This window comes from Anguilla anguilla, chromosome 6, assembly GCF_013347855.1.
Source record: "Anguilla anguilla isolate fAngAng1 chromosome 6, fAngAng1.pri, whole genome shotgun sequence".
Taxonomy (NCBI): domain Eukaryota; kingdom Metazoa; phylum Chordata; class Actinopteri; order Anguilliformes; family Anguillidae; genus Anguilla; species Anguilla anguilla.
The window spans coordinates 59914129-59931472 of NC_049206.1; the positions used below are offsets into that span (position 1 = coordinate 59914129).

General features: G+C 50.6%; 1 protein-coding gene and 1 non-coding gene across 2 annotated transcripts; one reads left to right on the forward strand and one right to left on the reverse strand.

The window, feature by feature from the left end:
• Positions 1-1324: 1324 nt before the first annotated feature.
• mut (methylmalonyl CoA mutase) lies at positions 1325-15484 on the reverse strand. Its single transcript, XM_035422575.1, has 13 exons — positions 15395-15484; positions 14294-14737; positions 13455-13822; positions 12735-12892; positions 12050-12221; positions 11562-11810; positions 11023-11134; positions 9141-9256; positions 7964-8079; positions 7045-7176; positions 4437-4584; positions 4062-4229; positions 1325-2049 (listed from the first exon to the last, which is right to left on the reverse strand). The coding sequence occupies exons 2-13, from the start codon at positions 14691-14693 to the stop codon at positions 1921-1923; spliced, it is 2268 nt and encodes a 755-aa protein (XP_035278466.1). The 5' UTR covers positions 14694-14737; positions 15395-15484; the 3' UTR covers positions 1325-1920.
• Positions 15485-17134: 1650 nt separating this feature from the next.
• trnal-uaa lies at positions 17135-17217 on the forward strand. Its single transcript has one exon. It is a non-coding gene; the product is annotated as a tRNA-Leu (tRNA).
• The last annotated feature ends 127 nt before the right edge of the window (positions 17218-17344 follow it).

The window sequence follows — 17344 nt, forward strand, 5'->3', positions numbered from 1 at the left end:
GTCTTCGTGCAACATCAGCCTAGTAATAACATATCACAACATTTTTCTTTTATAAAGCAAATTTGTTGACATCAGACAAGATAAGTTGCCTTTGTTCCACAAAGTGACAAAAGAACACGTGTGCACACGCACACATACAAGCACATGCATACAAACCATCATACCTCCTCCTAGTTAGCTTCCTCGGTTAGATTATTCTGTAGATGATGTCCTGTATTTTTGTATGTTTAATAAATTATATTATTAAACCTGGTGTCTGTTTTGATGTGAAATGGTAAATGGACTGCATTTATATAGCGCTTTTATCTAAAGTGCTTTAAAATTGATGCCTCTCATTCGCCAGAGCAGTTGGGGGTTAGGGGTCTTGCTCAAGGACACTTCGACGTGCCCAGGGCGGGGTTTGAACCGGCAACCCTCCGACTGCCAGACAATCGGTCTTACCTCCTAAGCTATGTCACCCCCATGACATAGTCTAGTGAAACATGAAAGCAGAGTCTAGTTGACCTCCACCCCATCCTACCTTCGGGATCAACTGGAAAGCCAACTGTGAGCCAGGCCTAATCGCCCAATCAATGCCTGACCTCACTAAAGCTCTTCTGGCTGAATGGAAGCAAATCCCTGCAGCAGTGCTCCAAACAACTAGCATAAAGCCTTCCCAGAAGAGTGGAGGTTGAAGAAGGATGGATCAACTCCATATTAATCCCCATAGTTTCGGATGAGATGATGGATGTCAGGTGTCCACATACTTTTGGCCATGTAGAGTATGTTCCCCACATCACAGGACGCCAGGGAAAAGTCTCGGTGCGCTAATGAGCAAAATGTAGAAGTCTGCGGCGTGGCGCGGGGCACCACCGGGGGAAATAAATAAAGGATTAAAACGGATTGTTTCTGAAAGGCCCGGTGTTACCACAACGGCCGAGCGAGCGAGCGAGCAGGTCAACAAAACGAGACGTCGACTGCAGCTGGCCTCTTTAACGTAAAAAAAAAAAAGAACCCCCCCGACCTTTATCCAGGGGTCGCCCGCTGCGTCACGGTGACGCTTCCGCGACCCGCCACCGGCTCAAGGGTTCAGGGCCGGTCGAGCGTTTCTCCCGCTCAGCTTTCAAAACAAGGAGGTCTTCAAACTAGGCCCGCTCAGACGGGAAGACAGGATGTTTTTTTAAATCCCGGTTTAAATGGGACGCTCCACTCCACGGCCTAGAAAACACACGGCTTTTAAAGCCGAAAAGATTTGGCCACAAAACCCCAAATCGGTCATTTCACTGACACAGAACACCGCGTGTGGAAAAACACAATCTGGAAAATAAAACAGCAGAATTACTGGTAAGTCTTAAACACACCGGTAATTTATTCACTAGCTTCTTGAAGAAAGAAAAAGCCAATCTTAGAACATTATTTTATTGATGGTAAACCCTGGCCCCCTCTAGACAGTAGAACTGAAGGACACAATTTAGGTTTCATGTGATGTGACCGCATTTGCTTTGTACCGTCTGTAACAGCCATACGATGGCCTCATCCCAATCTGTCCCACCATCTCAGAACAGACCCCCCCCCAATAAAGTTCTTTTAATCAACTATTTATAAACCAACCAAAACCAAAAAAGATTCGACAGCTTGAAATACATTTCACTCAACTCAAGTAGATTTACATTTCAACCAGATGTTACATTAAAAATTTTTTTTTAAATTTTATTTAAATAAATCAACAGGCACTATTGATAGGCCTATTTCCTACGTATGAAACTTGGAGAAATCATAATATGCAGCATCATTAGTGAAGTGCTGTAGGCCTGGATTCTGTGATGTGTGATCCTTTTTGCAACAGGTGAGAGGCGAAACTCGATGCTTTTAAAATGGTCGCCGTCTCTGACACTGTGAAATCGCCGCGGTCTCAGATCGATCTGTAAAATGGCCGCCCTCTCAGATGGTCTGTTGGTTCTTCTCCAGGCTCCTCTCGATGTTGTCGATCACCTCGACGGCCGCCTGGGGGATGCGGGTCCCGGGGCCGAAGATGCAGCAGACCCCCTCTTCATACAGGAACTCGTAATCCTGAAACGCACCCAGAGGACACACACGTCCGTCACGCACACGCACACACACACACACGAGCTATCGCCATGGGGGACTGGGCACTGCTCGATGACCCCCCGAGCCCCAAATCACACAGAGCTACCCGCGCGCCCCCTTGCCATTTGCCCCGTGGACCAATCAGAGCAGCTCTGCTCCCCGAAGCCGAACGGGATTAGCCCGGGAGCCGGAGCGACGGAGCGGAAAGGCCCGGAACATTGGGCCAGGAGGTGGCGCGCCCGCGGAACTCTCCCACGCCGCGGTCGCTGTGCCGCTTCACCGTGCCGGACCTCTGCGTTCGCGGTCCACCGGAGAGGAGAGGAGAGGAGAGGAGAGGAGAGGAGAGGAGAGGAGAGGAGAGGAGAGGAGAGGAGAGGAGAGGAGAGGAGAGGAGAGGAGAGGAGAGGAGAGGAGAGGAGAGGAGAGGAGAGGAGAGGAGAGGAGAGGAGAGGAGAGGAGAGGAGAGGAGAGGAGAGGAGAGGAGAGGAGAGGAGAGGAGAGGAGAGGAGAGGAGAGGAGAGGAGAGGAGAGGAGAGGAGAGGAGAGGAGAGGAGAGGACCGCCTGGGGCTGAGCCGGGGGGGGGGAGCTGCTGTGTGACTCAGAAACCCTTCAGAAGTTCTTCCATCACACCTCACTCAATAAAGTGGTTGATGTGCAATGGCATCCCATAGTAACCCTTTGGATATTAATATAAGAACTCTCTCACAATAAAATCGAATGTTTTATTTATTAAATCAAATGTCTATTCTAATCCTGTTCTCGCAAAATCTCGATTAAAATGAGACCACTGGAGATTTAGCTCTCATTAACACAGGGTTGCTTAGAAACACTAATGGAAAATCTTCACATTCCTTTTCAAACGTAAATAAACCCGACACTCTTACCCAATTAGTCTAAAACTGATGCTAAATTCAGCAGAAGCTGGAATGGCAATCAGGCCCAATTAAGAGCTGATGGAACCTTACACCTGGAGGGTGAGAACCAGACACCTGGTCACCTGATCGCCGTGAGTCACCCCTGGAGCTAAGGAAGGTCACTGGCCCCCCCACCCCCTCACCATGCCAACAGCCAGCAGTACACCAATCAGAGCAGCCCAACCCAGCCCACTGAGGACCACTTTCTGTTAGCAACAAGACTGAACTGTCAGAGTCACCCACAATGGTAATAATATTAATACTACTGTGTATGCTGCTGCTACTATTATTACTACTAGTTGTCATGCAGGTTCACTGAAGCACATTACCTAAGGCGTGTTACCTCGGCTGATTAAAGAGCGTTACCTGGGCTGATTAAAGCTCGTTACCTGGGCTGATTAAAGCTCGTTACCTGGGCTGATTAAAGCTTGTTACCTGGGCTGATTAAAGAGCGTTACCTGGGCTGATTAAAGAGCGTTACCTGGGCTGATTAAAGAGCGTTACCTGGGCTGATTAAAGCTCGTTAGCTGGGCTGATTAAAGCGCGTTACCTGGGCTGATTAAAGCTCGTTACCTGGGCTGATTAAAGAGCGTTACCTGGGCTGATTAAAGCTTGTTACCTGGGCTGATTAAAGCTTGTTACCTGGGCTGATTAAAGCTCGTTACCTGGGCTGATTAAAGAGCGTTACCTGGGCTGATTAAAGAACGTTACCTGGGCTGATTAAAGAGCGTTACCTGGGCTGATTAAAGCTTGTTACCTGGGCTGATTAAAGCTTGTTACCTGGGCTGATTAAAGCTCGTTACCTGGGCTGATTAAAGAGCGTTACCTGGGCTGATTAAAGCGCGTTACCTGGGCTGATTAAAGCTCGTTACCTGGGCTGATTAAAGCGCGTTACCTCGGCTGATTAAAGCGCGTTACCTGGGCTGATTAAAGCTTGTTACCTGGGCTGATTAAAGCGTGTTACCTGGGCTGATTAAAGCTTGTTACCTGGGCTGATTAAAGCTCGTTACCTGGGCTGATTAAAGCTTGTTACCTGGGCTGATTAAAGAGCGTTACCTGGGCTGATTAAAGCGTGTTACCTGGGGAGGGATGACTCCCCCGCAGATGACCAGGATGTCGGGCCGGTTGAGGTTGCGGAGCTCCTTGATGAGCTCGGGGACGAGGGTCTTGTGTCCGGCGGCGAGGGTGCTGATCCCCACACAGTGCACATCAGCATCTACAGCCTGCTGCGCCACCTCCAGGGGAGTCTGTGCATTACACACAGAGTTACACACAGTTACACACACACACAGTTACACACAGAGTTACACACACACACACACACAGTTACACACAGAGTTACACACACACACAGTTACACACAGAGTTACACACACACACACACAGTTACACACAGAGTTACACACACACACACACACACACACACAGTTATACACACACTCACACACACACACCTGGAAAAGGGGGCCAATGTCCACGTCGAACCCCAGGTCAGCGAAGCCCGTGGCAATGACTTTGGCGCCCCTGTCGTGCCCGTCCTGTCCCATCTTGGCCACTAGGAGGCGAGGGTTTCTGCCCTCCTGCTTCTTAAACTCCACGACTCTAGGAGAGACAGCAGCATGTAGTGAGTATTTAATGGACACACCACTGGCTTTAACACCCTGCACATTACATCACATTAAATTGATTTTATGCTAATGCTGATTAGCCTTTATTTCACCACCTACTGACCAAGCACGCTACGCTAACAGGGTCCGCAGCTGAACATGCTAACTTAGAGGACACGTACAGTTCCAGGACACGTATAGTTTTACCTGTAATACATATGCGATCTCTCAGTATTTCATTTCAAACTGAAGGAAAACCACTTTGTTTTTGTATTTTCGCCAAGATAATTGCATTTGTGGCACTTTTACTTCTAGCTTTATGAATAATGAATTTAATCTCATCTAAATTCATATTTTTAAATGGTATGACTGTCTTGCCTCATTTAAGCCGTTTGGTTCCAAGTCTCTGCAATGCTCACATCTGGAGAGTTAAAGCCTAAAATAGAACACCCACTAAATGGACGAGGATTGGCCAGACGTGGCATCTGCGCGAAGGGGTTAAACACAGGGAGAAAGGCAGCGCACTTTCTCTCCCTTCAGCTCATCCATTTATTCATTCACCAGAAATGGCGGCGGCTGCCTGATTTAGCCGCAGAAATCTCCCCTCCCGAATGAGCGCACAATGCTATGCTAATCGCACAGTAATGAGCCACTCGCCTCCCCATATGCACCCTATCAAACCAAGCGGCAGAACGAAGCAGAGCTTTCACCAGGCATTCTTTATTCGTTTTAGGAAAGCAGAGTGGAGAAGCTCATGTGTAGCTTTCATCACTTCTAACCCTGGCGGAGTAAACCTCAGCCCCAGAGCCTCAGCCGTGCTCTCCAGCTTTCAGCCTCAGCTGTGCTCTCCAGTCTTCATCCTCAGCTGTGCTCTACAGCCTTTCAGCCTCAGCTGTGCTCTCCAGTCTGCATCCTCAGCTGTGCTCTCCAGTCTTCAGCCTCAGCCGTGCTCTCCAGCTTTAAGCCTCAGCCGTGCTCTCCAGCTTTCAGCCTCAGCTGTGCTCTCCAGTCTTCATCCTCAGCTGTGCTTTCCAGTCTTCAGCCTCAGCCGTGCTCTCCAGCTTTAAGCCTCAGCTGTGCTCTCCAGCTTTCAGCCTCAGTTGTGCTCTCTGGCTTTCAGCCTCAGCTGTGCTCTCCAGTCTTCAGCCTCAGCTGTGCTAAACAGCCTTCAGCCTCAGCCATGCTCCACTGCTTCAGCCTCAGCTGTGCTCCACTGCTTGAGCCGCAGCCGTGCTCTCCAGCTTTCAGCCTCAGCTGTGCTCTCCAGTCTTCAGCATCAGCTGAGCTCTACAGCCTTTCAGCCTCAGCTGTGCTCCCCAGTCTGCATCCTTAGCTGTGCTCTCCAGTCTTCAGCCTCAGCTGTGCTAAACAACCTTCAGCCTCAGCTGTGCTCTCCAGCTTTCAGCCTCAGCTGTGCTCTCCAGCCTTCAGCCTCAGCTGTGCTAAACAGTCTTCAGCCTCAGCTGTGCTCTCCAGTCTTCAGCCCCAGCTAAGCTCTACAGCCTTTCAGCCTCAGCTCTGCTCTCCAGTCTGCAGCCTCAGCTGTGCTCTCCAGTCTTCAGCCTCAGCTGTGCTCTACAGCAGTCAAATCATTTAACTTCTACACTGGCTCTTCTAGTACTAAGAGCTTCAGCATGCATGAAACATTTTGGGACACACAAAACCAGTAACAAGACCAATTTTTTTTCGTTCTGCAGCAGTCATTGGTGATGTTATTGGTTTTAAGTGCACTAAAAGGTTTTCCGCACGGTAAAGGTCTAAGGTCTTAGTAAATCGGGCCCGGAGTTATATACCATCGGTAACCATGACAACTTGCAGAAAAAATAAGAACCAGCTGGACGGGTGAAGAGCTTGATCATTGGATGGTCTCAGTCAAGACGACCCAATAACCATATCCCCTTCTGATTTCCCCGGTTTTGGCATCAAACCTGGGACCCACTTCCCCCTTCACACACAGGGGTGTAACCAGGACCTCAAAAATACAGAGGTCAAGAGACTGGGCCAGGGTGAGGTTCCTTTTAGTTTTAGGTTTTCCTTTGCATTCAGATGTAAACGCTGTACATGTGGCTCTAGATCAGGCTTAAATTTGACAAAATATTAAGGAATGTTCACTTCCCCATCGTAAATGAGTCGCAACTGATGTTGTCCCTTAAGAATTAAATCACATAGAGGCTTTGGAAATGGACAATGACCTCAGTGAACCTCAATGGCGGCTACGTCCCTGTTCACACCTGACCTGATTCTGGGGAGATAACTGTGATTACAGCTTAATCGCACCTCACCACTTCCATTTACCAGCTGTCAATCAACCCCCCACATCCTCCCACACAAGAGGAACGAAAAGACCAGGACGAAGGAGAGGGGAGAAGACCAAAGGATGGAGAAGATGGGAGAGAGAAGCGGGGGAGGACGGACGGAGAGGCGGCCATGTTGTGCCTGCGGTGTCCCGGCTCACCTGTTGAGGGCGCTGGTGATCTCCTGGTGCTCCCCGAACTCGCTGCGGTACGCCCCGCTGACCATGCGCGTGCTGGCCTTGTGCTCGCCAAACACCGCCTTCATGGCGTCGGTGATCTCGCCAACGGAACACCTGCAGCCAGGGGAACGCCGACCGCTCAGTCCGGCCACACCCCACCACACCACCCCTTACCACACATTATCACACCACACCCCACCACCCATGACTATACCTCACCACACACCACACCTGACCACACATTATCACACCACACCCCACCACCCATGACTATACCTCACCACACACCACACCTCACCACACATTATCAGATCAAACCAGACCTCACCACCCCTTACCACACCTCATCACACCCCACCACACCACCCCTTACCACACATTATCACACCACACCACACCACACCACCCATGACTATACCTCACCACACACCACACCTCACCACCCCTTACCACACCTCATCACACCCCACCACACCACCCCTTACCACACATTATCACACCACACCCCACCACCCATGACTATACCTCACCACACACCACACCTCACCACCCCTTACCACACCTCATCACACCCCACCACACCACCCCTTACCACACATTATCACACCACCCCACACCACACCACCCTTTACCACACCTCATCACACCACACCACACCACCCATGACTATACCTCACCACACAACACACCTCACCACCCCTTACCACACCTCATCACACCCCACCACACCTCACCACACATTATCACACCACACCACAACCAAACCACACTACACCACACCAAACTGCATCACGCCACACCAAACCACACCCCTCACCACACACCACACCACACCCCCCACCTCATCACACCACACCACACCAAACCACGGCACACCAAACCACCCCTTACCACACCTCACCTGGCCCGAGCCGCCTCCACCGCCAGCGCTAGCAGGTTGCCATGGCGAGTGCGAGCGCATTCCTCGATGGCCGAGAGACACTTCTTCGCCGCCTCGCTGTCTCGAGTCTCTCTCACCTGAGAAACAGAGAAACACAGGTCTCTCTCACCTGAGGAACAGAGAAACACAGGTCTCTCTCACCTGAGGAACAGAGAAACACAGGTCTCTCTCACCTGAGAAACAGAGAAACACAGGTCTCTCTCACCTGAGAAACAGAGAAACACAGGTCTCTCTCACCTGAGAAACAGAGAAACACAGGTCTCTCTCACCTGAGAAACAGAGAAACAGAGGTCTCTCTCACCTGAGAAACAGAGAAACACAGGTCTCTCTCACCTGAGAAACAGAGAAACAGAGGTCTCTCTCACCTGAGAAACAGAGAAACACAGGTCTCTCTCTCTTTTCGCAGGGTGCAGCATTAAAGCAGCACAGCTGACAGAGGTAAAAACGTTCCTGACCCATTCTTTACCAGAGGAACAGCACATGTTCCAGCAGGACTAACCCTAACCCTAACATTCTCTTGGGGGTTGGTACACGTGCACATACTAGGATGAGGAAATTAAAAATCAAAAGGAGTAAATCATTTGCCATTTCCCTCAGGGCCCAGCGTTCCTTAGAAACACTCAGGGCATCACAGACACTCAGGCCATCACAGAAACTCAGGGCCTCACAGACACTCAGGCAATCACAGACACTCAGGGCATCACAGACACTCAGGCAATCACAGACACTCAGGGCATCACAGACACTCAGGGCATCACAGACACTCAGGCTAATCACAGACACTCAGGGCGTCACAGACACTCAGGGCGTCACAGACACTCAGGCCATCACAGACACTCAGGCAATCACAGACACTCAGGGCATCACAGACACTCAGGCTAATCACAGACACTCAGGGCATCACAGACACTCAGGCCATCACAGACACTCAGGCTAATCACAGACACTCAGGGCGTCACAGACACTCAGGGCATCACAGACACTCAGGCCATCACAGACACTCAGGCAATCACAGACACTCAGGCTAATCACAGACACTCAGGCTAATCACAGACACTCAGGGCATCACAGACACTCAGGGCGTCACAGACACTTAGGGCATCACAGACACTCAGGGCATCAAACAGAGGATGCTCACCCTTTTCAGTTTCTCGATCTGCTTGTTGCGAACCGCGGTGTTGTCGATCGCCAGGACGTCCACGGACTCCTCCTTCTCCAGCCGATATTTGTTTACCCCTACAATGACCTCTGACCCTGGAAGCACAAAACACCGGCAATGCTAAGAGTCCTTCGAGCAACTGCGAGCATGAGAGCGGCTGCGACATGAACAGGAAAAGCACCGGCCGAATAAAAATTGTAATTAACATTCAGGGGATTGAGTTGAATACTCTGAAAAATGAACCACTTAAATTACAAAGACAAGTGAACAGGCATGAGAATAGAAACGTGGAATAAGGACGGCGCAAATTAGTGCTTGTGAAAGAAAAAGGCTGCTCTCTTCTGTGATCAAGTCAGCCTGCACCTCATCCTACAGAGCACTACTCAACCCTGTAATCACGGTTAGCGCTAATCAGCCTGCACATCATCCTACAGAAGGCTGCTCCCTCTTGTAATCAGAGTTAGTGCAAATTGGCCACCACTACATGCTACAGAGCACTGCTCCAACCCATAAACAGAGATAGCGCTAATTAGCCTGGACTACATGCTACAGAAGGCGGCTCCCGTGTGTAATCACACTTAGCGCTAATTAGCCTAGCACGCACTGCAGACGGCCATTTTCCTTTCCTGTCCCATGACAAGCCGTTACACAACAGGGCCCTTTCGGAGCTCGGAGCCAGGCGGAGCGTGAACGGCAGTACGCCGTGCGTGACTGGCGGACTTCCTCCCTCCCGCCATCGCTAATCCGCCAGCAGCGGCGGTGGCAACACGCGGGGGAAGGAGGGGAACCGCGGCACCAGCTGACCCCCGTCTGGAGATTAATGACAAAACGAGGCGGGGGGGGTGGGGGGGTCCAGGAGAGCTGCTTTGATTGGGCCTCTGCCCGGCTGGAGCGGGGGGGGGGGGACGGACGGACGGCGGGAGGGCATGGGGAAGCCAGCGAGCGGCGCAGTGGTGCGTGGTGAACCACAGGGGGGAGGGAGGGGTGTCTGCTGGCGGGGGGGGGGGGGGGGGGGGCATCTGCACAGAAAGATCAAACTCACTTGAGCGGTGCCCAACTCCACACCACACCGGCCCACTGAGCTAGGGCGCCCCCTGCTGGGCCCAGAGGGCCACTGCAGTGCTACATGCAGCAGAATCCCATCACAGTGCCAGAAATGACTCTGGACCTGAGCTACAGCAGGACTCATTCACACAGCGGCGAAGCCACAAAGCATTCAGCTGCGTGGGTCAAATCAATCTAAAAACGATTTTTCTCTTTTTGATGGGCCCAAAACCAGCGCACCAGATTTCCCCCGACAGCAAACAGACCTCAGCATCCCCTGAACCATGAAAATGCAGTTTATTGCAGGAACGACGTCGATAGGCTCCGGGCTTTCGAGTCAGAGAGGCACGCTGGACTTCCCTTACATAAGACTTAATTGCATAAATCTACATTTTAATTCAGTTTACATTAAAAAACGTGCTGACTGAACGACCTGAGCCCTGAATTATTTCAAACCTTAACCATCCACCTGGAGAGAGTGCCTGTCTCCAGCTAGTCTGTCTGTGTGTGTGTGTGTGTGTGTGTGTGCACGCACCTTTACACGTGTACAAGAGCTGTAAGTCTAGCCCAAACTTTACATCTCTATAAGGGAACTTTAAGCTAACTCTAACATTAATTTAGACCCGTGCAAATGTTAAGCCAGACTAAACAGAGAAGGATTAAGGTGTCGCTGTGCAGGGCTGCTGAAAGGAGGCGGAGACTTGAAGAGGTCCCGCCCACACACGTACACATAGAGGAGGTGGAGGCGGAGCCGTGAAGAGGCCCCGCCCACACACGTACACGTAGAGGAGGTGGAGGCGGAGCCAGAGGCGGGTACCTGAGTCGATGCGGGCCTGTCGGCGGGCGGCGCACTCCTCGATGCGGAGTTTGGGGATCCCCTCGGCAACGGCCCGCGCCATGCCCCCCATCGCCTCGATCTCGCTGATGAACTGCGCGGGATGGACAGACAGAGCATCAGACCCCGCACCCCCCCCCCCCCCAGCTCAGTCTCCTGAAGGTCCATCCCCCGAAATTTAAGTGCCTGTAAAACGCTGCAGGCTACAGACCGAGTGCTGCAGGGCCCGAATACGAGCATGGACCCCCTTCAGGGCAGGTGTGTGGGGCAGTTTACCTCAGGCCAGGTGTGCGAGGCAGTTCACCTGAGGACAGGTGTGTGGGGCAGTTTACCTCAGGCCAGGTGTGTGAGGCAGTTCACCTGAGGACAGGTGTGTGGGGCAGTTTACCTCAGGCCAGGTGTATGGGGCAGTTTACTTGAGGGCAGGTGTGGGGCAGGTGTGTGGGGCAGTTTACCTCAGGCCAGGTGTATGGGGCAGTTTACCTGAGGACAGGTGTGGGGCCGAGGGCAGGTGTGCTTACCTCGAGGGCAGCGTTGTGCACGTCGGTGGTGAGGGACTCCATCATGTGGGACCCCCCCCAGGGGTCAGCCACCTTGGGGATGCCGGACTCCTCCTGGATGATGATCTGCGTGTTGCGGGCGATGCGGGCGCTCTTGATGGTGGGCAGGCCCAGCGCCTCGTCGAAGGAGTTGGTGTGCAGCGACTGCGTTCCCCCGAACACGGCGGCCATCGCCTCGATCACCGTGCGGATCACGTTGTTGTACGGGTCCTACGGCCGAGGAGACCACCAATCAGAGCTTCTCTCTGCTCCAACAACTTAGGGATAAACATCTATAAAAACACACTTTATCCACAGGCATGCACGCACTCACACACACACACATACACACACACACACACACACTCACTCACTTGCACACACACACGCACACACTCACACACACATACGCACACGTGCACAAACACACACACACACACACACACACACACACACTCTCACACACACACCTGCTCGGTGAGGGACCAGCCCGAGGTCTGGCAGTGTGTCCTGAGCAGCAGGGATTTGGAGTTTTTGGGCTGAAACTTCTCCTTGATCAGAGTGGCCCAGAGTTTCCTGGCGGCCCGCAGCTTGGCGATCTCCATGTAGAAGTTCATCCCGATGCCCCAGAAGAAGGACAGCCTGAACGCACAGCAAAAAACCACAGCCTGAACGCCTCCCCTCCCAGTCAGCCTGAACGCCTCCCCTCCCAGTCAGCCTGAACGCCTCCCCTCCCAGTCAGCCTGAACGCCTCCCCTCCCAGTCAGCCTGAACACCTCCCCTCCCAGTCAGCCTGAACACCTCCCCTCCCAGTCAGCCTGAACGCCTCCCCTCCCAGTCAGACTCGGATTTCGGAGCAACTGAGGGGAGCTCACCCCTTTTCTGTAAACGTAACTTATTACTCCTGTGTTACAGCAGGAAAAACCTTCCCACAATCCACCGCGTCCATTTCACTCCCGACAATTTCCACGGCAACAAGCCACATTAACGAATGACCGTGAAGAGTGCGGGGAACCCGCCTGAATCTGCGTATTTTCTCCCCACGCTCTGGGGAACGGCAGCTCCAGTAACAACGCCGCGCGTTCAGACAGACGACGCTGACGCCCAGCCCCGCCCCGCCCCGCCCCTCACACACCTGCGCGCGGGCCGGGTTACCTGGGGGCGAACTCGTCGATGGACAGCCCCGCCTTCAGGCCGGTGCGGCAGTACTCCAGGCCGTTGGCGATGGTGTAGGCCAGCTCCAGGATGGCGTCGGCGCCAGCCTCCTGCAGGTGGTACCCGCTGATGGAGATGGAGTTAAACTTGGGCATGTGCTGGAGAAGGACACAGGTGTTACCCCAAAACCAGCTCCCCGAGCTCACAAGCTCACAAGCAACAATGCCAAAATATCACATTCTTACAAACGTCCCATTTCACATCCCATTTATATTTCTAGATTTCATAAAGACGTACTTTCGACTTTCAAATAATAAACTGACTTACACATCTTTGCAATTCTTGGAATTCTTAAATCTGTATAGTCAGGTATATTGTATTTAATATTGAGACAGGTCAGATAAAAATCCATGAGATAATAATGACATCACAGTTTCAAAATGCTTCCAGTTACTAGTGTGTTCAATAGCCGGTGTACTGTAGTCTGTAGTGGGTGCTGGATAAATGTGTGCAGAATTAACAGTTTTATCAGGGTGGGGGTCGCCAGGCAGGTGGAGGTAAAAGCTTTAAGAGAACATTGCTGCAGACAGGTGGAGGTAAAGGCTTTAAGAGAACACTGCTGCAGACAGGTGGAGGTAAAGGCTTTAAGAGAACACTGCTGCAGACAGGTGGAGGTAAAGGCTTTAAGAGAACACTGCTGCAGACAGGTGGAGGCGGTACCTTGGAGGTGTAGGCGAAGATGTCGGCGATGGCGTGCATGGAGGGCTCTGGCGGGAAGATGTAGGTGTTCCGCACCATGAACTCCTTCAGGATGTCGTTCTGGATGGTGCCCGTCAGCTTCTCCAGGGGAACGCCCTGCTCCTGCCCCGTCACGATGAACATGGCCAAGATGGGGATGACCGCCCCGTTCATCGTCATGGAGACGGACATCTTCTCCAGCGGGATGCCGTCGAACAGCAGCCTGGTGTCCTCCACCGTGTCGATGGCCACGCCTGCCATGCCCACGTCGCCGTGCACCCTGGGGTTGTCCGAGTCGTAGCCGCGGTGCGTGGGCAGGTCGAAGGCCACTGACAGGCCCTGCTGCCCAGCTGCGGAACAGAACACCCGCCGTTACCGCCGCTCGCTATGAGGAACTCCTGCCGTTACCCTCGCTCGCTATGAGGAACACCTGCCGTTACCACTAGGTAGTCACTCGTTAAGACAAACACCTGCAGGGACAGTTGCTCGTTATAAGAAACACACCATAGTCACAGTCACTCATTCTGAGAAATACCTGTAGTTACAGTCACTCATTATGGGGACAACCAAAAAACAACTGTCGCTCATGATGACAGCAACGTACAATGGCCAGAGCTGCTTGCTAGAATTATATAATAATATAGTTATAAACATTATTACCATTGGGTCGCACATCAGACACAGTTTACCAGTCTAAGACACGTAAAAATAAGGGCACAACGAATGAAAACATTCCCCTTACTGTGGATGAGGACCCCCCAGGGACCCCCAAATCGACCCCAGTTTTATGAACCCACGCGATGACCCACAGTGAGATATACCTTTGATATTGTCCTTGTAAAACTTGTTGCTCTCCTCCACGGTGCTGAAGCCGGCATACTGTCTGATGGTCCACGGTCTGTAGGTGTACATGGTGGGATATGGGCCGCGCGTGAAAGGGAAAACGCCCGGCAGTTCATCGGCCACCGCCTCGGAGTCGCTGCGCGTGTAGACGGGCTTGATCGATATACCCTCGGGGGTGCGCCAGATCAGGTCTTCGGGGTTTTTCCCTTTCAGCTGTTTCTTGGCCAAGTCGGCCCATTTGGGGTGCAGCTCTTTCGGTCGCGAAGGTGGTGCCGTCCCGAACCGACGTACATGCCCGTCCGACACAGGTGAAGCACCAGCCGGTCTCAGCAGCTGCTTGGCAGCCAGGGCCGCGTAGGCACTCCGTGCTGTCAGCATGGCGAACTGGCGTCGTGCAACTCCGCTCACCTTGACATGGACAACTGTAAATAGTGGAAAACGCAGTGCAGGTAATTCGGCAAGCTTGCCAAGTTGGACACACACTTTCAATTTGGGAAAGGAAAAAAAACAGACAGTGAGGTACAACTATGTGTGAAAGAAAGCATGCAATCTAACTATTTGGCAATGACATATATCATATTTTAAACCGAAGTGCATGCAAAGCACGCGAATACTTATGGGAAAATTGAAGCAAAATTTTAGAGACACGGTTAAGTTCAGATACGCTGGCTAACATTTTATACATGGCACAATTAGCATTGTACCTGTACTTGGTCGGCTTGGTAAATATTTACTTCTTGCGCTTAGGTGAACGTTAGCTAACTCAGGTGGCTGACCAGATTAGCCAAATGACCAAATGGACTTCATGAGAAATGCTAAGACATCGGTGTAAATATATAACAAAAATAGCCGCTGGTTAAGTCAATGTTTCAAAAAGGGAAAGTCGTGGACTAAAACAATTGTTAGCGCTAGGCACAGCACTGATTCTGTAGCAAGCGAACATAAACTCATAACAAACTATCGACGACTTTCAATAGTTTTTCTGGCATGTGGGTCTATTAATAACTTATGTGGTCTGATAAAAATTAGTTGTCTATTGAATTAAGACGCTAAGATAAGAAAAAAGTCTCTATCCTGACCTTGCGTTTGTTTGCTCCCGTATACAGTTGTGGAGGAGTAGGTGTAAACCCAACTACCAATCGCATACGAACACACCTGCTGTTCACCAATCACAGACGAGATAACGGAATTTTTGAACCTTGACCTCTGAACTAGGAGGAACAGGAAATGTTCGATTTAGTGTTTATTTTTGTGTTATTGGTGCCATATCTCGATGGTGCCACCTCGTTCAGGAGGGATTTATATGAAACTCAGGTATTGTTAGCTAGATACGTTGAATATGTACACATCGTCTGTAAAGGCTGACTGTATAACACAACACACAGTGTGCCGTACAACAGAGTATGACCATTGTCACAACCACTCTACTAGCATTAGCCGCGTATGTAACGTTCTAGCTTCGCCACCAGATGGAGGTGTGGCCTAGTTTGAATTGCAGAAAAACCGTCACATGTATATTTCAAATGCGTTTTCATTCTTCTTGTCAAGCCATATTGAGTGGAAACCTTTTTGCCCCTGGAAACTGAATAAAAAGTGTTTATCTGTATGTACACACACCAAGCACGACACATCATGCACAGATGGTAAACGGACTGCATTTATATAGTGCTTTTATCCAAAGCTCTTTACAATTGATGCCTCGCATTCACCAGAGAAATTAGGGGTTAGGTGTCTTGCTCAGGGACACTTCGACATGCCCGGGGTGGGGGATTGAACCGGCAACCCTCCAATTGCCAGACAAGCGCTCTTACCTCCTGAGCTATGTCGCCCCATAGACGATGTATACATGCCTGTATACAAACATGCAAGCATATATACATGTACTGTATGTGCACCGGTTAACACCCAGATTAATACAGGTTAATGCTACAAAATTCTATTTTTTTATAATGTGCATTTTGTTCTTGAGCCTTACCAGTGATTTGCATCTTATGGTGAACCACTTCAGGTTAAGCTGGTGTAGTCTTTGGTATTCTTTGGTCATTCAGCAGTGAGGTCTTCCTTGGCCTACCAGGCTGTTTGCTACTGCTGAACTCGCCACGGTAGTCTTGCTTCCTACCCACAAATAAATCAGTTGCTTTTGACACACCAAATCTTTTGGCTGCATCTCTTATTTGTTCTGATGTTCAGCCTCACTGTGGCCCGCTTTCCTCTGGCATTGACACTGTTTTGGTCCTCATGTTGAGAGACAACAGCCAACACACTCCAAATGCAAATTCCAAACCTAAAATCAACTCTAGACCTTTTGTTAGCTTTCTTTTTTATTAACTGATGTAGTTGGGCAAGCAACAGCTGAGCAGGCAATTGTCCAATTACTTTTGCTCCACTAAAATGAAGGGACTACATATATAAAGGGATGTAATTCCTACATGGATCACCTAACATGGATATAAATACTCTCAAATGAAAGCACTTTTTTTTCAAATGCTAGAGTACTGAGCCAAGCCAGCAAAAGTGGTGACAGTGTCCAAATACTTATAGACTGCATTGTATACAGCAAGCATTCATCCATGGTAGCCGTTAAATAAAATGCTCAGCACCAAGGTTACTCCTGCCAGACAAGCCTAGACTGCCATCTTGTGGATTAGCAGATTGTAACAGGCAAGGGGAAAACAAAAAGGTAAAAGCATGCATAGTATATAAGTAGAGAGCCTGCTTATGTCCCAAATCTGTGGCGGTCTTTGCGTAGAGCATGTAAAAGGCTTTAGTGTGCACTAATTACAAGTCATTCCGGATAAGACTGTCAGCATCCTGTGTGTACCAGGATGGCCGAGTGGTTAAGGCGTTGGACTTAAGATCCAATGGACGTATGTCCGCGTGGGTTCGAACCCCACTCCTGGTAATCTCTTTGTAAAAAGTTGTGTAAGTCACTCTTGATAAGAGCGTCTGCTAAATGCTGTTAATGTTATGTAAGCTACATGCCTCAAATGTAAAAAAAATAAAAGACACTGACCAGTTGTGCTGGATAT

Coding starts and splice junctions, on each gene's coding strand:
- mut (XM_035422575.1), bottom strand. CDS start 14,693: ATGCTGACAGCACGGAGTGCCTACGCGGCCCTGGCTGCCAAGCAGCTG. Junction 4,585..7,044: donor ATCACCAGCGCCCTCAACAG/GTGAGCCGGGAC, acceptor TGTCTCTCCTAG/AGTCGTGGAGTTTAAGAAGC. Junction 2,050..4,061: donor GGGGAGTCATCCCTCCCCAG/GTAACACGCTTT, acceptor GGTGCGTTTCAG/GATTACGAGTTCCTGTATGA.